Source organism: Nelumbo lutea, chromosome 5, assembly GCF_056320005.1.
Source record: "Nelumbo lutea isolate HS-2025 chromosome 5, American lotus-T2T, whole genome shotgun sequence".
In the NCBI taxonomy this organism is placed as follows: domain Eukaryota; kingdom Viridiplantae; phylum Streptophyta; class Magnoliopsida; order Proteales; family Nelumbonaceae; genus Nelumbo; species Nelumbo lutea.
Window position 1 is genome coordinate 25088323 of NC_142688.1, and position 23512 is coordinate 25111834.

The 23512-nt window shown below is 37.7% G+C and overlaps 1 protein-coding gene across 1 annotated transcript; it reads right to left on the minus strand.

The window, feature by feature from the left end:
• Positions 1–1408: 1408 nt before the first annotated feature.
• On the minus strand, positions 1409–22229 carry LOC148851105 (serine/threonine-protein kinase SAPK10). Its single transcript, XM_088944898.1, has 9 exons — positions 21525–22229; positions 20450–20524; positions 20228–20329; positions 20087–20140; positions 19897–19989; positions 7513–7605; positions 5030–5134; positions 4854–4952; positions 1409–2177 (listed from the first exon to the last, which is right to left on the minus strand). The coding sequence occupies exons 1-9, from the start codon at positions 21699–21701 to the stop codon at positions 1890–1892; spliced, it is 1086 nt and encodes a 361-aa protein (XP_088801024.1). The 5' UTR covers positions 21702–22229; the 3' UTR covers positions 1409–1889.
• Positions 22230–23512: the final 1283 nt, after the last annotated feature.

Sequence of the window (23512 nt, forward strand, 5' to 3'; positions counted from 1 at the left end):
AACTTTTTAAATTTTTAATAAATTATTAAAAGAAAAAATCATATCAGTTTATATAAAGAAAAACAAAAAAAAATATACAAATATTTTTTTCAATTATTTTCATCATATATACATAATATATGTCTTTTATAAAAAGCAAATAATATAAAAAAATTACAAAAATGCAATATAAAACATATTTATAAATATATGTATATATTGGACAAGGGGTGATCCAAATACGACCCAATATTTAATCTAATCCTATTATCTGATCTGATCCAATCAGAAAATCCTCAAAATCCAACAAAATAGGATCATATTCGAATTTGGATCAGATTATGATCCAATCCATTTGCACCCGTCTGGGATGGGAAGGGCTTTTTTTATAAAGTAAATATTCTTCACTTCTCATGGCATCTTACAAATCAAACATGAGAAGTGAAGTGAAGTGAATACTCATGTTTGGTTTGTGAAATGTCATGGGATGGGATAAAAAAATTGGGATTATAAATCTCAATTTTGGTGATATAGAATCCCAGCATGTTAGTGGGAAATAAGTAAGAAAGGGAGGAAAAACTTGTTTAACATAAAAAATAAAATAACACCTTCCTCATAGTATTTTTAAGAGTTAATATTAAACCCATGACTCATTAATAAATTATTAATTATTTAGTAAGATATTTATAAAATAATTAAATTAAAATTAGTTAATAAATAAACTAAAAGAAATAATTAATATATAATTATTTATTATTTATTACTAATAAAACATAAACTTATGAAATTAAAATATTAACTTATGTTAACTAATTAATAATTAATAAGAAAATACTAAATAATAAAAATATGATTAATTAATTAACTAAAGAGCAGTTAAATAATTATTTTAATATTAAGTTAATAAATAATTAATTAAATGTAATTAGTTAAGAATAGTTAATAATACAAAATAAAATTATTAATTAAAATATTAATAATTAATAATAAAATATAAAACATAAATGTATTACTGATTACCTAATTAATAATTGTTATTGAGATTGATTTTACCATTATTTTCCTTTTTGCAACCAAATAATGAAACATGAAAATTTTGCTCACCCCATCCCATCCCATCTTTTCTCATCCAACCAAAATCTTCCCTCAAATCAAACACAATCTTAGATTTTTTATTTGAAATATGGCTTCCACTAAATAGCTTGCTAGTTGCTACCAAATGTTTTTATGGGTGCAAGCAATGTTTTAAATTCCAACCCATTGGTATGGGTGCAAGCAATAGAATATAAGGATCCAGAAATTGATTGTCATGGCCAAATCCTTTCTGGCTATCCTTTTAGAACCCATTGGTCGCGATTTGTAAAGCAGAACTTATGAAGGCCTGAATTCAAGGCTGTCAATTGTCAGAAATCAGAAACGAAGAGGCAAATGAGAACACAAGTCGTCACTCGTCACATTTGAAGTAACTGGTTTTAACTGTGTAATTTAAGAGTACAAAAATACCACTTTTGAGGTGGCCCAAAAAACAAAAAACGAGGGCATATCGCTAAAATACACAAATAAATAAACAGGCAGCACCCAGTGGCAAGGGTTGGTTCCCATCCGACCTTTGAATTTTCAGAACCTGAAACCTACCCTCGCAAGCATTAAACGTAAATTCTTTTCAGACCTACAGACGGGATCAAGCTGCGTATTATGAACAAATCATTCTGATAGGCAGAGGGACTCTGCTAGTAAGTCAAACCAAGTTTTGACTCACATCCAGACGGCCCACTAGCTATATAATAGTCAACCTCCCCATCTCCCTCAAACCTTCGCATGCCATGAGACCCAGAAGAGCGTACTCAACTTGTGTGATTGTGTCATGGTCATGGAAGCTATCCATGCCACACCCAAGACAGACTGCCCAATTACATAGCATAAACTATTTCCCCGCTGCTATCAACATCAAGGTCGGGATCAGTCTCCAGGTCTTCCATGTCATCATCAAGGTCCAAGCTGCCAGTTAAATACTGGTTCAGACCACCGGTCCCAGCTGCAGGTATGGTTGCTTCAGTAATGATCTGCATGATTTCATCAATACTTTGCATGGGCTGATCAGGCTCTTCAAACTGGTTCATCGTATTCTCATCCATGAGATCTGCAGGGAGGTTCTTCAGAAACCACTCATGGTTCCTTATCTCAGGAATGGTTATTCTCTGTTGCCGATATTCAAAAACATGAGGATGGTAACAATAAAACCAGTTTAAAATTATTCATGCATAAATGTAGTGTTTAAACCAGAAAAGAAACCAGAGAACCGGCCACTTCATCATGCTCTGGAATAACCATAAAGAATAAAAATTAATCAAAGAAAAACAGACAAAGCAATAATAATGGCAATTGCAAAGGCATTTGTTTGATCCCACTTAATTAGTGGGATACCAGTAAAAGTTGGCAACTATCTACCCAAATCCTGTTCTTCTATCTACAGGGGGACAATGTTGGAACAGTCCTTAAGATCCTTTGATCTGAATTTGGTAATTTGAGGTTCAGAAGAAATCCAAAGTTTTATATATTAAAAGCAAAGCCCTCAATGACAGGATGACTTCTTCAAACATGTGGTGGACTAGTGGTAATTAATTAATATGTGAAAATAAGAGGGGAAAAAAAAAAGGGGGGGGGGGGGGGGATGGGCTACCCCTCCCTTCAAAAAAAATCAGAAATATATATATATATATATATATTGTATGTATGTGTGTGTGCGTGTGGCTAAGCCTCTCTTAGAAAAAGGGATTAAATAATGGGGTCCCTTGATAGATCTAAAAGCGTGTTGTTTCCTAATTCAAACTTTAGTTACAAATCAAATCTAATTTAGTTTTCTAGGCCAAAAATAGGGGGAAAACTGCCTAAATGGCTTCAAGACTTGCTAAATGGATGTTAGGTCCCCAAATTTAATTTCCAAGTGAAATAAAAAATGTAAAAAAAAAAACAGCCGAACGCTTAAACTTAATTTAGTTTTCCAAGTCAATTAAAGAATCTAGACCCGAGGCTTCTGACAACACTTGTGACATAGATAGTGGGTCCTAAACAAAATACATGTTTTAGATTTCCAAGTCAAATTAAAAAACCCAGTCCTAAACTAATTTAATTTCCCAAGTCAATTAAAAAAAACCAGCCCTGAGGCTCCCAATAAATAAATAAAATATTTTTCCTTTTCTTTTCAAATTGACAAATACCAACAACACCTTTTGATTGATCAACCTGTGTGGTTCAAACCTGATAGGGTTAAAAATACCTGGCCAACTCGAGCCAATTCAAATCTAATACATCTTCACCACCGGAAATCTCTTGCCTGAGAAGGTTTCAGGCTAAATATCATCGATGTTTGCCAGTTTGGTCGATCAAACCTTTTTTTTTATTTTAAAATAGGAATATGGGGTTTAATGTATCTATTTAGAAGTTGTTCGCACAATGCACATCTATTGGTTGAAGGTACAGAACCTTTTTTTCCTGTTGTTCGCACATGGCACATGCACTCTAAACTTTAATAAACTTGGCTAACGGGTTGGGATTAGCCAAGCTCCTCACCCATCAACAGCTCAAATATACACTTGACGGGAAAACATTGGCAGTTTGCACAGCGCAGGCTGTTTTTTTTCTTCTACATATGACACGTAACTTTTCTCATACGTTCAACTAACCTTGGGCTTAAAAGCTCCATTTGATTTTTCATTTGTCAATAAAAAATAAAAGTAAAAACAATACAGATCCTATATAGAAAGGAGGATTTCTCTTTAAATACCCCCTCACTCCCTCAGATAAAGGAACTAAACAATACAGATCCTATATAGAGTGATTTGGCTCCCATACGAATTTAAAAATCATAATAAAAAAACATTGTTATTAGAAGGTAGCTCATATCCTTTAATCATGAAGTAAATCTAATTTAGTTTCCAAGTCAAAATAAACAAACCAAAAGGAATTTTAGACTAATCCATGTCAATACTAGGTCTCATAATTTAGTTTCAAGTCAAAGCAATAAGGGATCTGAGATTTGCCATGTAGATAGTGGGTCTCAAATTAAAAATTATTAAAAAAACAACACATGTATGGTTGCCCTATCATGAGGAAAGGGCCATTTGCTAGTTAATCCCGTGATTTAAAAGGCATGCCTTGCGCACAAGCGAGGCACATTTCACCTAGGCCCAGGGATGCACCTTTTTTATGAGTTTTTTGTGTTTTCTTTAAGCATGGTGGCTGGACCAGGGACTCTGAGAACCCCCTTTTTTTTCTAATATTGTTCATTCCTTCTTCTTTAATATAGGACAATTTTAAGAGGTAGGGAATTTTAATTAAAACTATAAAACCATTTTTATGTACAGGCTAATAATTTTTAAGACCTTAACAATGGGCTTGCCTCAAGGGGCTCAATACAAAGTGGCTTATAGAACTAGACTAATGCAATTAGGAAAGAAATAAGGAGATTGGAAGCTTCACATGCATACATTGTTGAGTGCTTGAATGTGTTACATGTTATGTTTACCTTTATTTTTACATTTTTATTGCAAATTTTCTGATTTTTATTTTTTGCATTTTGTACAATTTTTTGAAAATTGTGCACTTCACTTAAAAAGGCTTGTCCCTTGTGTGCAAAAAGGCCCTTGCGCTTTTAAAACAGATAATCCATAAATTCCAGGGAGAAAAAAAAAATGATTTCATTCCAAGGGTCACCATTTAGGGTAAGTCCCAGTTGTAGGTCTCTGATCTACTTGATAGTTATCTAAACATAACTTGATAACAATTCCCAGATTAAAAAAAAAAAAGAAAAAAAAAAACAGAAATCCTTGAATATTGAAATGTGAATAGTCTGGGTTTGAATATTTAACACTCACCGTTCCTGGGTTGGCAACAAAAATCCTTGAGATCAGGTGGCGACACTCGGGAGAAATGTGAACATAGTCTGGGATTGAATATTGAACACTCAAAATTCGCTGCACAAAACAGAAACATGACCCAATTAATTTGTTTTACAAGCCATCAGCTCTAACAATTAGGTACAAACAAGTACCTGTATTGTCTTTCGGAAGTTCTTGGGGTCCTCAGGGTCTTCAAAAGGGTATGCACCGACAAGCATGACATAAAGTGTGACTCCACATGACCACACATCTGCAATCTGGAAATTGTAGCAGAATGTTTCAGCAGCAAGGTTTCTGAATGCAAAATTGGTTATATTTACATCTGTGTGTGAACCTAGATGGCATTCCCTAACAGTCTCCTTGTACATGACCATATCTAACCAGCCCAAGTGCTTCGTTTTGACAAAGGAAGTTTTTTTTTCCTTTCCTTCTTTATTTGGGAGGGGGCGAGGGCAGTTGACAAGTTACAAGTTCAAACATCACAATATTAAATTAATCATTCAAAAGATGAGAGATATATGTACGCACAGAAACATGCACATCAAATACACACGTAAGAAAGTGGACGTGCAGGAGTGTCATTTATGATTATTCATGTTAAAAAGCCCCCAGGAATCACTACCTACAAATAGAATATGATTATATCATGTAGTGTTTGTTTGGATTAATGGAATAGGCTTACTTTCTTGTTATTATAAAAATTCACAGGTGAATTCCAGGCCACCTTAGGTACAAACAAAAAATGACAATTGACAATCGGCTTACATCAGTTAAGTGGTTCTCAACACAAATAGCAACAAAATACAAGGTCCACCCAATTCATATGGATGAAATTGAATACAATCAATAATGATGATGCAACAAATACAGAAGTTCACGCTAAAATGAAAAGAGGAGCATGTTTCACAAAATATAATTCAATAGGCACCTGGAAATAAGGGAAAAAAAACATATCAGCACCTATGCTTCTCTGAGAAGTAGCATGGTAGCACCCCCCCCCCCAAATAAAAAAGAAAAAAAAAAAGACTTTGGAATTAGCACCTAATATCTCCTTGAAGGACTGAGTACTATCAAGAAAATCTGACATCAACACCAAAACAAACAAAAAGTCAAAAAATAAAAGTTGTATTTCAAATGCTGTAACTCTCTTTTACAATAATTTAAGGCCATTACCTAATGATGGTCTTGGCTATCCAGGGTCTTGGTAGGTGTGAGTTGCATTCAGACCAAACCTTTGGCATTTTAGCACAAAGTGGCTACTCTTGTAGGTAGTACATCAGTACATGATAAAATGATTCTTCAAAAATACACTTTTGACTCATTACAAGTTTGACATGACACACTCTTTGAATTCCTCTCTATTTAAACCCAACAAACCACTCTTGTCACAATAAAGTCAATTGGAATATTGACTTTCAGATAACATTTTTCCAAAGATTCTTGCATTTCCCTTATTCACCGAAAAAGAAAAAAAAGGCCCATGGCCCTCATCCAACAAAATAAGGTGACTAATGTATATATAAAAAACAGTAAAACACCTCAAAAGAGTTTTTGTACATTTGAGGTCATGCTGGCTTTTTGTACAGCTTCTCATTGTACAAAGGACCTTTTCATTAATATAATTATACTTTACCTTTTGCTCAAAAAAAGTTTGTGTACATTTATGTCTGTGTGTGCATGCACGTGCATGTGTGCCAATGCACAGAAAACCCAGAACCAGGCCCTAGCACATTGTTTGTATATACTCCAAGACAAGTGAGGCAACTAAAGCATTCCATGTAAAAGTGGCAAGTCTAAAAAGACCATTCATGCACATCCTGGAAAGAATCATTTTTCAATTATTTTAAATTTATTTTGAAGAGAAAGGGCAATAGTTGGAAGTGAACACAATTCAACATGGTTGAATGTGGAACATGCAAAGATAAATGAAGATATAGCATTTCTGTTAGCATGCAAGTATAATATGAATTTGATATGGTTTCATACCAGAAAACTGACCACCAGAAGGTATCAACAACAACTAGCATTGGTCTAGAAAACACCCAGAAAAATACATGCTACTATGGTAGAAGTATGAGGTAGCAGCCTCACTTAACTGGTTCACATTCTAGAACCACTGCAATCAACATAAGAGAATTGTGTCCAAGAAACTAGTTAACAGGTACCATTTACCATGAATTGAAACACAAAAATAAATTGCAATACATTGTTTTCTACATAAAATAACCAGCGATATGTTTGTACATCCATGATGGTTAAGTCATCAGGTAGCAGTCATTTCTTAAATATTACCTTCTTATATACCAAAACAAACATTAAATTACTTGTACCTTGGCATATCATTTTAATATCCCCCAGAATTTTTTCACATGGATAAAGAAAAAGCACTAGTAGGAAAAAAACATTTTTTAAATGGAAAGGACAAGTTTCATATTATCAGACAAAAGCAGGCAAGCATGTACAAGTACAAGAAAACGTACAGACAAGCATGTACAAGTACAAGGAAACGTACAGACAGGCATGTAAAAGTCATAGTGGAAAAAACATGTTTCTTGGTATTAAAAACATGTATTGTTACTAAAATTTAGACCTATAAGGAAAATAGAATAAATTGCACGAGTAAAAATGATCTTACCTTGCCATCATACTCTTTCTTAAGTAATACTTCAGGAGCGATATATGCCGGTGTTCCAACAGTTGATTTGGGTTGTGAATGAAGAACTGATGACTGAGCAAAGGAGCTATAGTTAGAAAATGTACAGATATGGCATTATCTTGGCTAACCTTAATAAGAGAGCAAATGGTATAGTATAATATAAATGAATGATAGTGCATATGTCCTTAAGCTTAATAATGCCTTTTCTTGAATAAGGATAGGCAATGTGCCATAGAAAAAACAGGAATCTTTTTGACATCCATCAATCATCTGGGTTGGACCCTCAGCCCCATCCACAGCCTTTTTTATAGGAAACAGGAACTTTCATTGATGAAGTTAAGAGTACAATTGTCACCACACAAAGGATGGTTGGTGAAACCAAAAACAATAGGTCTTACATACAAGCCCAAAACAAAGCCTCCCTATTGACTCCTTGCTTAGCTAAATCGTCAGCCATTCCATTTGCTGACCTTCTTGCCCATGTAAACTGCACCCAGAGCTCCCTTGCTAAGCTGAAAATCTCTTAGTGGCTGTCTAAGGGACCTCATTCCCAAGTTTCTTGCTTGCATCCACCCTATTATCAGCTTGAAATCTCCTTCCACTTCTAAGTGTTGCATTCCCCAATGTTTTGTCAGTCTTGGGCCTTGGAGTAAGGCCTTGACTTCTGCCCTTAAAGAGTCTCCCACCCAATTGGACCCAAGTATAGGGCCAACACTCCTCCTTCCTCATCTTTGAAGACACCCCCAATTCCAGAAGGACCAGGGTTACCTAGGAGCTTCCATCAAAATTCAATTTCACCCTAAACTATAGTAGTGGGGACCAACTCTCTTGAACTATAGGAAAAGAGGAAGAGGAAATGACTATAATACTCCAACCTCTAATTTAATCAACCAAGGAAAAGTCCTTGAAAAGTTGCAAAGCTTTCAGCCAATGTATAATCTTGATGGTAATGCCCTCAACAAGTGCTTCCTTGGATTCTTCTTGCCCTTGGAAAATCTTATAATTTCTCTCTTCATAAATTGACCATAGGATGGCTACTCTTGTTTTTCTCCATGTCACCCTACCTTTGTTTTGGTTGTTGGGAGAAACTAGAGTCAAAGAGGTTCAGCACACATGAGGGGGGATTCCACCTGCAACCAAAGAGAGAATAGAACCAATCCCATGAGTAATAAGGATAAGAGACTAATAGATAAGTCATTGTCTCGCCACCCCTCGAGCAAAGGCTACAAGCATGTGGGGAGAGGCACCGATCTGGCCTTTTTCTTAGAAGCATATCCATTATTATTGATCTTTTGGAAAACCACTTCCCAACAAAAAGCTCTAACCTTTGGTGGAATAATGGTACACCACACTTCCTTAGCAGGAAAGGAGACAGGAACAACAGTAGGCTGAATTAAGGTATTTTAAAAGGAAGAACAAGAGAAGAACCCTAAGGAGAACTTTGTCCAGATTCTATTGTCCGGGCAAGTAAGATCTAGGAAACTAAACTCAACAAAGCAAACAATTCGTCTGCACAAGCCATTTCTGAATCCTTCAACCCGTTACTCATGCCCAAATCCCAAGAACCCCTATACACACAGAAAGAGGAAATAGCCTTGAATTTATTTATGGAAAGAAAATACATTATTGGGAATCTATCCTTATGGGGAGTGTTCCTAATCCAAATATCCTCCCAAAACAGAATTTTGTTACCAAAGCACACATCAAATCTGATGAAAAGCCGAAAGGTGGGCAAGACTCCAACAATGGCTTTCCATGAAGAGAAGTGAGAAGCCTTAGGGTCGACACCAGCATCTCATTCGTTTGTTGCCATCCCATGAATACTTTCCACCACAAAGTGCCACAAACTTTCCTAGGAACTACTTCCCACTTTATTAGATGGTCACTTTTTTTAGTCTCCCGGTTCCCAAAGAAAATATTTCATAAGCTTTTCTATTTGATTCGCAACCTTGATCTGTAATTTGAAGGTAAACACGAAATACACCAAGAGGTTGGCCAAGGTAGATTTGATTAAAGTGATTCTACCCCTAGTGAAATGCAATTTCTCTTCCACCCTGCTAGCCTCTTAGTGAATCTTCCCAACACCAAGTACTATAAGTTTTCCAATCTAGGATTTCCCCACAAAGGCAAGCCCAAATAAACCAAGGGCCAACCACTTACCTCACAAACCTAATGGTCCAGCCACAGAGAGCACCTCTTCTTCCTGTCTATTTACTCCTGCTACACAACTCTTATTCCAATTGACTTTCAAAATGGAGACTCTCCCAAAGTGTGTCACTAACAATCTCAAGTTATCCATCTCTCTAGTTCCCCTTGACAAAAAAGTGTGATACCAACTGCAAACTGTAAGTGAGTGACAATCACTTTTGCCTCCCAACTCTTCAACCTTTGATTAAATTCCTTGAGTCAACCCTGGAAATCAAGACACTCAACACATCCACTACTAAGGAGTAGAGGAAAGGTGACAAAGGGTCTCCTTGTCTAAGGCCCCTCTTAGCAGGAAAGAAATCCCTAGCTACTCCTTTACCAAGATTAAAAAGTGACAAGAAGTAACACAGTCCTTATCTCCCTCCAAAACCTATGTTCCTCAACACTTCTAGCAAGACCCAAACCACCAAATCATTTTTTTATTGGAAACGGTAACTTCATCTATACAACTTAAGCATAACTTTCCAAAGTTAATTAAGTACAGCTATCAACCCCTAAACAGGTGTTGAGCCCCCAGCAATCTTTCTTACAAAACTGCCCAAAACATTCTTTCCCTCATAGTCCCTTGTTTAGCCAACGTGTTAGCTAAACCATTAGCTGATCTCCTTGTCCATTTAAAGCACACAACAATCTCCCTTGTTGTGTTGAGGATTTCCCTTATGGGTTGTCTATAAATCCAGGCTCCCAACTTACCAGATTGTAGCCACTCAATCCAGTCCACCAAATCATATGCCTTTTCTAGATCAAATTTATAAATCAAACCCTTCTCTCCTTTTCTTTCCCTGTAATCCACACACTAATTGAATATTAAAATTTGATCAATGATTTGTCTCCCTAGCACAAAAGCCCCTTCATTCGAAGAAATTAAGGAGGGGAGGACTTTTTTGATCTCAGGGCAAGAACTTTAGAGATGATCTTATACATGCTCCCAATCAAGTTAAAAGACCTAAAGTCCTTGGGTTGACTTCCATGCACCTTCTTGGGGATCAAGGCTATAAGAGTAGCATTTGCACCCAAATTGATTTTTCCTCTTTCAAAGAACTCCAAGAATACCTCCACCAAGGCATTCACCTAACATGTCCCAGGAATCTTGGTAAAATGCCATAGTGAAAGTGTGAAACCATCTAGCATGGGGCTTTTGATCTTTCTATAGAGATAATGCATCCTTTATTTCTTGAACCTCAAAAGGCCTCTCCAAGGGGTCCAACAATTCCCTCTCTCTAACTTGCCACTCAAAATCAACTAGAGTCTCTCTCTCAATTCCCTCTTTCTATCATAAATGAATTTAAAGTGCTCCACAAAAGGCTCTTGCAATATTTTCCTCTCTTGTTAGCATTACTCCATTCCATTCCAAACTTACAACATTATTCTTCCTCTCCCTTCCATTTGCCAAGTTGTGAAAAAACCCTATATTAACATCTCCTTCCTTCAACCAATAACATCTTGATTTTCATCTCTAGCTTATCTTTTATTTTCTAAGGATTTCCTCCAAGTCCTGTTTCAACTTCCATCTCTCTTCCCTTTCTTCTACCCTCAATCTTCTCACTGCTCAAACAACATCAGGTTCTTGAATCCTTTTAACAAAAGACTCCATTTCTTCAACTCTAGTACTCCACCAAACTCTTCTTTATTCCAAGCTTTTATCTTGGCTTTCGACTTTTGTAGCTTCTTGTAGAATATATAACCTTTCCATCTAAACACCACTTGGTCCTCTTCCCACCACTCTCACTTTCTTTCTAAAATCCAGGTGTAGCAGCCACATGTTTCAAACCTAAAAGGGCAAGGTCCTCATAGTCTTTGCTATGACAGTCTAATTGGACAATGATCAAAAGTAAGTCTAGGTAGGGCCCTCACCACCAAACCTCTCCAAGCTTCCTCCCAGTCCAAAGAGAATAAAAACCTGTCTAACCTACAACAAAGGGGCTCTTCCTGAAAGTTAAACCAACTGACCAAGTATACTCAATTTGAAACATCAGCAACTCCCTCAATTCAAAGGAATCCACAAAAAGGTTGAACTTCCTCATACTTGACATGACCCTATGGTTAGGGTTATTTGTTTCACTAACAAACCTAATGACATTAAAATCACCTCCCAAGCACCATGAACCCTCTCACAAAGCCCCTTATAGCTACTTATTCCTTCCATAACTCCTTCCTTCCCTATATGAATTTGGTCCATAAACATTTGTTAAAGACCATTCCAGTCCATTCTCTCTTCTCCTTAATTTAATAGTAACTATAAAGTTACCAATTAATTCTTTTATACAGTCCATATCCTTGTTTTTCCAGATTGTAAGAATTCACCCTAAGGCCCCCCAAGACTGCAAAAGCCCAACTTAGTCCTCTAGCCGACCAAAACACTTCTTCTCATCCTCAACTTCTTCACCTCACTTAATTTCTTTATTCTCCTTTTAGGTGTCTCTCCTTCAAGCTTATTCTTAATTTTCTCTCAATCTATAACTCTTCCTCTGACTCTTCTTCCTACTCTTCCTCTTTGATTTTTTGGCACCTGTATCTGCCCCTTCGTCCTCCCATCCCCTTTCCCAGGTAAAAGGAATTGGAGTATTACCCTCCTCTTCCTTGTCAAAATTAGCCCTTAGCTCCCCCTCTACCAAAAGTCTAAAGGTCTGCATTATTAATCCCCAAATCCTTTCCCCTTCCTCCACAGATCTATCCAAGGCAGCAAGGCCTCCACATCACCTAGCATTTTTGTTACTTCCAATGATTCACTAGGATAGGCATCTTTTGGAGGAGACATAGCATCCAATGTTTTAAAATCCGACCCGGAGGTCAAGCCATTTTTGCCTTTAGGTTGCGGGTCACTGGTTCAATCGCCTGGATCAAACAAGTCAAACTGTGCCATGTCAACAATACATAAATTTATACGTGTGTGTGCGTTTGTGTGTGTGTGTATATATATATATATAATCATGTTCTACATATACATGTATATATGTGTATAGGTACGTATAAGCATGTATCTTATCAATAAATAATGTATAATCATGTTCTACATGTAATATATGTGTAAAAAATATTAAAAATTGCAATGAAGCCAAAAGGGGTTTTTTTTGTGAAAATAGCAGGCCAAGGTTATGGCCTCCAGAAGTTATGGCCTCCAGAGTGCAAAGTTATGGCCTCCAGAAGTTTGCATGCACATTTAGTGTGCAACTTGTGACCCAACAATACATAAATTTATACATATATATGTATATACATGCATATGTGTGTAGGTACATATAAACATGTATCTTATCAATAAATAATGTATAATCATGTTCTACATATAGTATATGTGTAACAAAATATTAAAAATTGCAATTTGAGGCCCAAAAGGGGGTTTTGGCGAAAATAGCATGTCAAGGTGCCTAGGGCTCCTTAGGATGCATAGATCTCAAAAGTTACCCATAATCCAAAAAAAAATATCACCTCGATCAGACATCAGAGTGCAAAGTTAATGGCCTACCGAAGTTTGCATACACATTTAGTGTGCAACATGTGACCTAGTCAATGGGTTCAATGGGTTGAACGGGTCAACGTCCAATCATCCGGGTCAAATGGTTTTTGACCATTCTCCATCTTTTACTAAAACCGAACCCAGAATGTTGATCAAGTGACGGTTCAAACTATTCAACTAGCCATGTCAACGGTGGGTTAAAAACACTTATGGCATCATCTGCAAGTTAAAACGGAGCAACATCTAAGGAAGGGGGTATTAGCACAAAAAAAAAAAACTTGAGGAAATAAAGGAAAATAGCACACCATACCAAAATCACCAAGACCCAATGTATCTCCAATCCCTCCAAGTTGTGATGGAGTTGGCTAGGGGTAAACTCCTTCAAACCAATTTGTGCCACACTAACAATGGTACAAGGAAGGTTTGTTTCTTTGCCATCTGAGTTGGAAGAAGTCGTACTCGATCTACGAACACCCTAACCTTGTTCTGGACTCATGACAGGTTCTCTTCTATCTTTGGCCAAGACGATCACCCGAAGTACCACCTCCCATTCCCAATATCTTCCAAGGTTTTGAAGACTTCTCAATCTTAAGCAATGATTCTTCTCCAAAAAGTAGTTCTATTCCGAGGTTTGCCTTCGTGAAAGAGAATCTCTTTGAGCATCTACTTTTCACACAACCCATATTGGACTCCCCAAGAAAAACTTCATCTTCCACCTTCTCTTCTTCATAGTTTACCCACTTTGAGTTGAATCCATCTTCATCTTCCTTTTGTCGACTAAACTTCGGATTTGTACACTCCAGGGTCATGGAATAAGAAATTAGCCTTGGTTTCCAATAGAAGTTCTTCCTCATTGTTGTGTTTGAGCATCCTTCTTTGATACAGATCTCGATTTGGAAGATGATAGACCTGAATGATGGACCATTGCCTTCATCCCTCCCTTGGTCACATGACCACTTAAAAACTAGTGGGGTTTCTCACATTCCTTCAACCCACCTTGATTTAAATAAACCCCAACCTTAGTCCCTAAATTCTCAGAGGCCCATTTAAACCCCAACCCACTTAAAAACTATTGGCCCATTCTCAAAGGCCTTAACTTGTTTGGTTCTACCGCCACGTGTTTTCTCAAAGGATCCCCATCCCCACATAACAAACCTGGTTCAACCCTCACTAGCTTAACCGGCTCAATACTTGGCCTAACTCTATTCTAACATTCCACCACTCCACCTGTTTTTTGAATGGTTGGCTCTTTAAATGCTCCATTTGTCAAAGCTTGGGCATAGGTCCTACTTCGGCCTACATCTTTACCTTATCTTGCACACTCAAGGCTTTCCCCTGTAACCATACCTTTGGTAATCTTCTTTTCCAGACTTTCCAAAACTGTGCACGTCTCAAACATTTTCAAATCAACCAATCCCTGATTTCCAAGCCAAGTTGAGCAAAAACAACTATTGGTAAAGACTTCAATCTTCCTTGGGACGTCTTCTGGCTCAACTCCACTCAATCTTATGGCTGCTGACCTAAGATCCATCTAACAAGATCACACCATCAAGTCGTTCCTTACGTAATGAAGAGATGGACTCAAAGACCTCTCTCTTTCACAAACGGAAAGGCAGACCAGCAACCCTAATCATGACTCTACCCACCACCTCCAGGTCCTTTGAATTTGAAACAACAGAACACTTCATAACTGTAACAATTTCCTCAGCTGAATGCATGTTCATTGCATTGACTTCTACTTCATCGTGCAACAAGTTGATCAAGGCTTTACAAAACGGAGTGATTAAGACAGGAACCTTCAACTTCAAGTTTTAATTAAATCAGCAGCTATTTTCCCCCAATCCCCAGGTTTCTTCTTCACTGCCACTACTAACTTCTTTCCCCAATCTTCCTTGTCATCTCCATAGGCTAATTTACCAACACCCAAGGCCACAGCCATTTCCTAGACCAAATTGCAAGTTTATCCTGAAATGTGATGGTAGTTGCAGAGCTATTCCTGACCATCAGGAACAGGTAGGTGGCCTTATCTTTAATTCTGTTGGTATTGTTCTGTGGGCTTACAGTGGACTCATTGATGCTGTTGATGCTAGTGAAGCTGAAGTCAGAGCTCACTTGATGGGATTAAAGGTGGCTAAGACAATCCAAACAACCCCTATTGTTGTGGAGAATGACTCTAGAAAAATAACTGGGTGGGCCTCAAACCAGGTGGGACCTTGGAGATTAGCACATCTGCTTAATGAAATCCAAGATCTTTCAGCTTGCCTTTCTTGCTACTTCAAAAGGGTTCCAAGGGAGTTGCATGTTATGGCTGATTCTTTAGCTGAAGCAGGGGTGGATAGGGCTTTCTGTTTTTGCATCCTCTTGGCTCTTTTGAACATCCTCTCACGTATATCCCCCCCCCCCTTCTTAATGAAATTTATCTTTTCTCAAAAAGGATAAGCAATAAGCCATGGAAACTGGCCTATCTGAATGAGGTTAGAGAAAGTGAGAAATGCTGTGCATGTACCAATCCAAATTAGATGCCTTACTAGGAACTTGAACTCTTTTGCCAATGGCTTAGCAAAGATCTGTTGTGTGGAAAAAGACTGACTAGAAGTGTGAAGGATTTTTCAGAGTTCATTGCTAGGCACAATCTCTGAGATCTTCCTCTCCAAAATGGGAAATTCACATGGTCTAACTTGCAAGAAAGAGCCATTTGCAGCAGATTAGACAGATTTCTGATAACCAATGAATGGGAAGAGCATATCCCGTACATAATTCAGGCTATAAGCTCTCGATGCACTTCAAATCATTGGCTGGTCGTATTGCAAAATGAGGTTTTGAAAAGAGGGAAAACCCCTTTCGGAATGGAGAAGGTGTGGATTTATCACAAGGACTTTATTCAAAAAGTGACTTCTTGGTGAGCGGAATGCAGGGTGGAAGGTTGGGCTGGATTTCACTTCTTGCAGAAATTGAAATATCTGAAGACGAAATTGAAAATTTGGGGAAGAGAGGAATTTAAAAAGATGACAGAAGATAAAAACAAGTTAATTATGGCTTTGAATGATCTAGACTTAAAGGAGCAGAATGGGACTCTTGACATTGAAGATTTCAGGAGAAGAGAGGCACTGAAGATTGATTGGGAAAAGATAATCAAGAGAGAAGAAATTTTCTGGAGACAAAGATCCAGAATTAAATGGTTGAAGGAAGGGGACAACAACTCAAAATTTTTCCACAGCTATGCCTCAGAGAGACGCAGGAAAAATCACATCTCCAAATTGAAAGGATGAACAGAGAGATGTTGAGGATCAAGAGGAGATTGCAGAGAACTTTTTTGAAGCACTTCAAAGAAGTTTTTTCTAAGGTTTCTCCAAGAAATCACTTCTTGGATTCTTTGAATGGCCACACCCTATCAGAGGAGAAGAAAACCTAGTTAGAGAAGAATTTCGAGGAACAGGAGATAAAGGCGGCTATTGACAGTATGGATGGGGATCGTGCTCCTGGGCTGGATGGCTTCCCCATGTTTTTCTTTCAAACTACCTGGGACATAATCAAACTGGACTTAATGGAGGTGTTTAACAATTTCCACCATTCAGCTATCATAAACAAGGGAAACAACTCAGCTTTTATAGCCTTAATTCAAAAAAAAAAAAAAAAAGGCATCTTGGAAGTAAAAGAGTTCTGTCCATAAGTTTGATTTGAAGCATATACAAAATTGTGGCCAAGGTTTTGGCAAATAGGTTGAAAGAAGTCCTGGGGGATCTAATTTCCAAAAATCAATTTGCATTTGTGAAGGGGAGACAAATAATAGACAGAATTCTAGTGGCCAATGAATGCTTACAAGAAAGAAGACAAAAAAATATCCCAGGAGTTGTAGTGAAAATCGACTTAGAAAAAAGCATATGACTAAGTCGATTGGAATTGCCTCTGAGAGATTCTGCAGTTAAAAGGCTTTGGCTCTAGATGGGTACGGTGGATAAAGGTTGTATTTGTTCTGCCTGGTTTTCGGTATTGGTGAACAAAGAGCCTAAAGGCTAATTTAAGGTTAATCGGGGCCTTAGACAAGGATGTCCACTCTCCCCCCTTATTATTCACCCTGGTTGTTGATGTATTAAGTTGTTTCTTCGAGAAGACAAAAAGTTTAAATTTGCTGAAAGGCCTTGAAGTGGGTAGAGAAGCAATTCAGGTATCCCATCTACTCTTTGTTGATGATATTCTCCTTTTCTTGGATGCTGATTTGGAGACAATAAAAAATCCGAAGCGGATTCTAACATGCTTTGAAATGGTGTCAGGACTTAAAGTGAATTTCTCAAAAAGTAGTTTAGTGGAAATAAACATAAGTGAGTCTTTGTTGGAAAACTTCAAGGAAGCTCTAGGGTGCAAAGTTGAAAATTGGCCTATTCGCTATTTGGGAATGCCCTTGGGTGGAAACCCTTGAAGTGAAAGTTTCTGGGATCCGGTGATAGAAAAGTGTGAAAAAAGGCTGGCCACATGGAAGAAGAATTACCTATCAAAGGGTGGTAGGTTGACTTTAATCAAGGCTTCTTTGGCTAATCTGCCCATCTATTATCTTTCAGTGTTCTTAGTCCCAGCAAAAATTAGAAACAAAACTGAAAAACTTCAACGTGATTTTTTGTGGGAAGGAGGTGGTCATCAAAAGAATCATCTAGTTGGTTGGGATCAGATTTGCAAACTCAAGGAAACTGGGAACCTTGGCATTGGACACATCAAGGAGAGGAATCAAGTCCTTCTAGGGAAGTGGTTATGGAGGTTCCCAGTCGAGATAGATGCTAATGTGAACTTCCATCATCAGCAATAAGTACGGAAGACAAGCCAATGGTTGGGATAGCAAAGTGCAGCTGAACCGGGTAAAAGCTTCAAACCCTTGGAAAGATATCTCTTCAACCTACTCCTCTTTCTTTTCTTTCATCAGATACAAAGTGGAAAATGGGCTGAAAATCAAATTTTGGAGTGACCTTTGGTGGGAGGGCAAATACCTTGGCAAACACTTTTCCCCGCCTGTTCAACCTATCTTCGTCCAAAGATGCCACTGTCAACTCCTGTATCCAACCCTCACCCTCTGGGTTTAATTGGAACCTAAACTTCAGAAGATCTTTAAGAAACTTAGAGATTGACGAGACAGCAAACCTTTTAAATTCTCTAAGTGAGGTCTACATCTCCTCACTAAATCCAGACAAACACATTTGGAAACTTCAACCTGATGGCAAATTCTCAACCAAGTCCTTTTTTAGAGCCTTGGTTTCGGATTCCTCCATTTCTAGTTTTCCCCACAAGAGGGTCTGGTGCTCCAACATCCTCCCAAGAGTATCTTTCTTTGTTTGAGAGGCCTGTCTTCACAAAATCAACACTTGTGACTTGGTTCAAAAGAAGAACAAAGGAAGATTGTTTATCTCCCCCCATGCCTGTCCTTTATGTCTGAAAGAAGGTGAGTCGACTGATCACCTCTTTCTACACTGCCCAGAAACAAGAAAAATCTGGTTCTATTTTCTTAATCTTGCAGGCTACAGCTGGGTATTTCCTAAAAGCCTAATGGATTTTCTATGCCAATGGAGGGGCAGTGGTCTTGGAAGCAGAGGGGGAAATTTACTGGTGTATACAATTGCCCAAGCAGTGTTATGGTGTATTTCGGAAGAAACAAGCAACCGCCTCTTTGAAAACAAAACCAGATCTATTGAAGATTTACTCTCTCACATTACTTTTCAGGGCAATCTTTGGGTCTCCATTTCAGCAGAATTCAAAGGCTTATCTCTGAATGGTTTACAAAGAAATCTGGGGGAAATCCTCTTCTCTTCACCAAGACATTCTAACAGGGCAAACACTATTCCTGCAAGACTGTTATCAGAGCTAACTCTAAACTTTGATGGCAGTGCTTTGGGAAACTGGAGTTGCTGGAATGGGTGGAGTTTTTAGAGGAAGTGAGGAGAACGTCATGTGAGCATATAGTGGCCCAATCGGGGCGGCTGATTCTTCAAAAGCAGAAACCATGGCTGCACTCACAGGTCTTCGAATTGCTAAAGAGAAGGGCTGGTCTGCTCTAACCATTAAAGGAGACTCAGCAAATACAATAAGATGGTTAGGGGAAAAAGAAGGCGGCCCTTGGAGACTAGATCATTACTTGGCTGAAGCCAGAGATATTTTGAACACTACAACTGTAAACTTAATCTGGATTCCCAGAGAATTAAATACTATAGCTGACGGTTTAGCTAAATCAGGTACCCTTAGGGAAGTCATGTACAGTGAAAGAAAACTGCCCCTGTAATTTCCTCTTGTTGGTTCATCTGTAGCATGTACATTTCCTCATGTACTTTTCTTCTTTTCTAATATAATCAGTTAACTTTTTCTCAGAAAGGGCTTTCTGTATAGCAAGTTAGCAACAGTGCTGTGACTTGAATTTTTGTAATGAGAATACACTCTTATCTTACACCCTCCAACATACACAGCTTTTTCATTAATACTTTCAGAGAGTGACAAAGATAATCAGATTAAATTTTCATTCAAAAGTAGGAATAAAATCAGAAAGTAAAATATTCCTTTTAATAGAAGCAAAGATACCTCTTCAAATGCATGTAACATTCAAAAAAACATCATTACTAGTTCACAAATGGAAATACCAAAATCATCTATGAACTGAAACAAATGACTTTATACATTATTACTAAAGGTCAGCAACAGAGCAAGAATGGGAAAAGTAAGAATACCTTGGAGTACCCAAAATCACATATCTTCAAGCGAGGTGCTGGACTTCCATCCAACAGCGTGTTTTCCAACTTCAAGTCTCGGTGGCATACTTGCTTCATAAAGAAGCAAAAAATAGGAGCAAAAGTTAGAAACTCGTTCACATTCCCCAGGTAGAACAACAATGGAATATACAAAATTTATTTTAACTACCATTGAGTGACAATAGCTGACTCCCGAAATAAGTTGCTGGAAAAAGAAGCGAGCCTGCAGAAGGAAGAAAGAGAGTACAGAAATGTTGAATAAGCCAGAAAACACTACATGATAAAATATTCAATGGATTGGATTAAAAACCTCATCCTCGCTGAAACGGCCAGCATTGCATATGCGCTCAAACAGCTCTCCACCAGATGCATATTCCATCACAATAGCCAGATGGGTCGGTGTTAAAATGACCTAAAATAGGATACAAGTCGATGAATACCCACTTAAGCCATCATTCTCTCTCAAACAGATACTATTTTTTTTTGATAAATTCTCAAACAGATACTATTACAAGATTAATACTGAACAGACCTCTTTGAACCTAACAATGTTAGGATGCCTAAGTGACCTGTGGTTAATGATCTCCCTTTGCACATTTTCATCTATCTGTTACACAGAGAAGCAAAATAAGAAAGGCATATATGCAGAAAATACTTCAACTTGCAATAAGATTTTGGGTTATTTCAGTTATAAAATTACAATTCCTTCACCTACTCACCCCCCCCCCCAAAAAGAAGTACTGCAAAAAGATACATGGAAAATGAACTCAACCATGCTATTAAGACCATAGCGATATAATTATAAAGTTTGTTCTGATATAGAGATTGCTAACCAGACATTTCTACCACTTTAGTATTTAAAGTTAGCTTCTACATTTGCCATGGCACATTAACTGAATTGATAACAGAATCTAATATATTATACTAGCAATACCAGCTTGCTTGGCAATACATGTGAGCGTTCAGTGTTGGGCCTGCTAGTATTGCAGACCTGTTCGGGAACCCTCTTTTACCCACTAAACCAACTAAACCGTTTAAGTGGTTGCATATTCAGATTAAGGAGGAAAACAATTAGTAAAAAGTAAAACATTTCCACCTATTATGTTCACATACATGACAGAACACAACTTTAGGAAACAAGTTAAGAGTAGAAGCAACTCAATAAGAGTTTACGTAACCGATTAAATATATAAAAGCCTACTCCTATTTAGAGACTATTTATAAACAAAAGGACGTCGCAAGAACGGCAAAAACACTTGGACTATCAACTGATTTTGCAACCATTTTTTCGAACTATATAAAACTTCGTAGTTTACACCGACAATCAACCGGAAAATTAATCATATGCGAGAAAACAAAAACGAATATCAAAAAACACATTAGACTTTAAATTGCAACAGTTAACACTGCAGAAATCCGGTTTGACTCATCCATTTCTGGACAAGTGTCACAACCTTCCGCATAATCTACATCCTTGTCTCAAGTCTCAACCAATAATTAAAGAAGCAAACCAGATAGTATCCACAAACAGACAAAATATATGCTCAATAATGAAAAAAGAATCAAATTGAAGAAGCGAAAACTGGTTTTTCAGAAATTCAACTAACCTTTTCGCCTCGCTCAATATACTTTACGGCGACAAGTTCTCTGGTCTGCTTATCCCTCATTAACCTCGCAACGCCAAAATTCCCCGAACCAATATCTCTGACGAGTTCGTACCGATCACTATCGTGCATTATAGGCATGTCCATGCCGGGACCAACGGTGATCTGCGAACGATCCATCTTCACTCTCAGTTCTCCTCCGGTGAAACTTCGCTCACATTGTCGAACTAAAAGAAACGGCTAGGAAACCCTAACCACGATGGAAACAGTGCTCTGAAACGTGGCAAGGGATCGATCATCCGATGCACTCGATCGATCGAGAACCTGTTGGTTGAAGAAAGAGACTGATGAAGAGGTCAAGCCCGTGAAGCTCACTTACCTTCAACAACTTCGCCGGTTTGCTTTTTTCCCCTTTTTTTTTCTTTTTAGGTTTCGAACTGAAAAAACAGATGAGTTGCAGAGACGGTGAGAACTCGTGAACTGCTTTTACTTATCAATTATCAAAAACCCCGCCAGAGAAGGGAGGAAAGGGAGAGTGCAGATATTTTTTGATCGGCGATCGATAAGGATTAATATCTGTGAACGGGAAGAAAATAAATCAAAACGAAAAAAAAAAAAAAGACCTGCATAATTACAGAAACATCCCCCGTTTGCGTTGAAAACTACCAAGGTCTCCCCCTGCATTATACCGTAGCCCAAAAATCTCTCAAAATGACTCAACTACCCCGCACTTTGCATAAGGTTCACAAGCCACACGAGACCTTTTCCTCGTTCGTAGAGTGATTCAGATAGCACGTGCTCAACTAGGGCAGGTCTACGTCTACCAACCGCCTGATTGGAATTCAGTGGATCCACTGCAACAAAGAGTGGCCATGGATTCTAATCTGACCGTTGACAGCTCGTGCTTACGGATCCACGTAAGCAATGGAAAAGAAAAAATGTTCACAGTCGGAATTTAAGTTGATTCGCAAATCTGTCTATAAAAGAGTCAAAATGAAAATATATAGAAAAATAAAGAAAATTTATAAAAAAAAACAATAAGAGACGACCGTGGGGGTGTGGACAAAGATGCCCGAATAAGAAATGCAAATGATGGAATATTCCTTCTCTCTCTTTTTTTTGAGAATAGCGTCTACCATCAAAATCGGAATGGACTAGTTGGATTCCAACTATTTGGTTGGGTGGAATCAAAATTCCATTCGCATTTTTATTGGAATGGCATTCTCTCATTTGAATAATTTGTCATTCCCTTTTTATCTTTTCATAATGAAATATTATTCATTCTAATTCTAATTCTTATTCCCATTATTGTTTAAACCAAATAGACTATGGGAATGGATCATTCCAATTTTATGTTTAGAGGATTTCATCGATTCCAAGTATAAAACTGTTGGAGGGAGATTCAAAATTTTAATAATCTCTCCCCTCCCTCTTTTGTTTTTGTCATTTTCTCTTTCCATTATTTAATACACAGGAATACTCATTGTCCCACATTGTTGGGAAATGAATGGAAGTAGAGTATATTTATAGTTTTGCTTTCTTTATAGAGAAGGACCAATAGGAGGAGATGACTATAAATATTCTATGCATGTTAGGGGGGCTTAGGAGTGTTTTTCACACACGCATGCCGAGTCGAGCTGATGCAGGCACATGTACATGTACATGCGTTACACCAAATCGTTTTTGCTTTTAATCGAATTAATCGTTTAAATTTTAATTTTGAACAGTTTTCTTTTCATGTTTGTGTCTCCTCTTTCATGTGTATCTTCGAACAGGCGCATTGTTCTAAAGAGGTCCTTGTCAAAAAGGACACCTTTATGTCCATTTGGGTTTGAGACCAATTTATAGAAAGGGTGTTGGTCAACCCAATTTTCACACAACACATTGTTTTTCCGCAGTCTTCTTCTTTGAAAAATTTTAAGCATAATCCTTTTGTGGTTCGCAGAGGTCTAGTAAGCGAATGTACGCCTATTAGAGACCTATGGGCCGTT

What these genes read in the sequence shown, in the direction of transcription:
- LOC148851105 (XM_088944898.1), bottom strand. Translation starts at nt 21,701, where the DNA reads ATGGATCGTTCGCAGATCACCGTTGGTCCCGGCATGGACATGCCTATA. An exon ending in ATATTGAGCGAGGCGAAAAG is followed by an intron (nt 20,525 to 21,524) that starts GTTAGTTGAATT and finishes TCTGTGTAACAG; the next exon opens with ATAGATGAAAATGTGCAAAG. An exon ending in GCCGTTTCAGCGAGGATGAG is followed by an intron (nt 20,141 to 20,227) that starts GTTTTTAATCCA and finishes TTCCTTCTGCAG; the next exon opens with GCTCGCTTCTTTTTCCAGCA.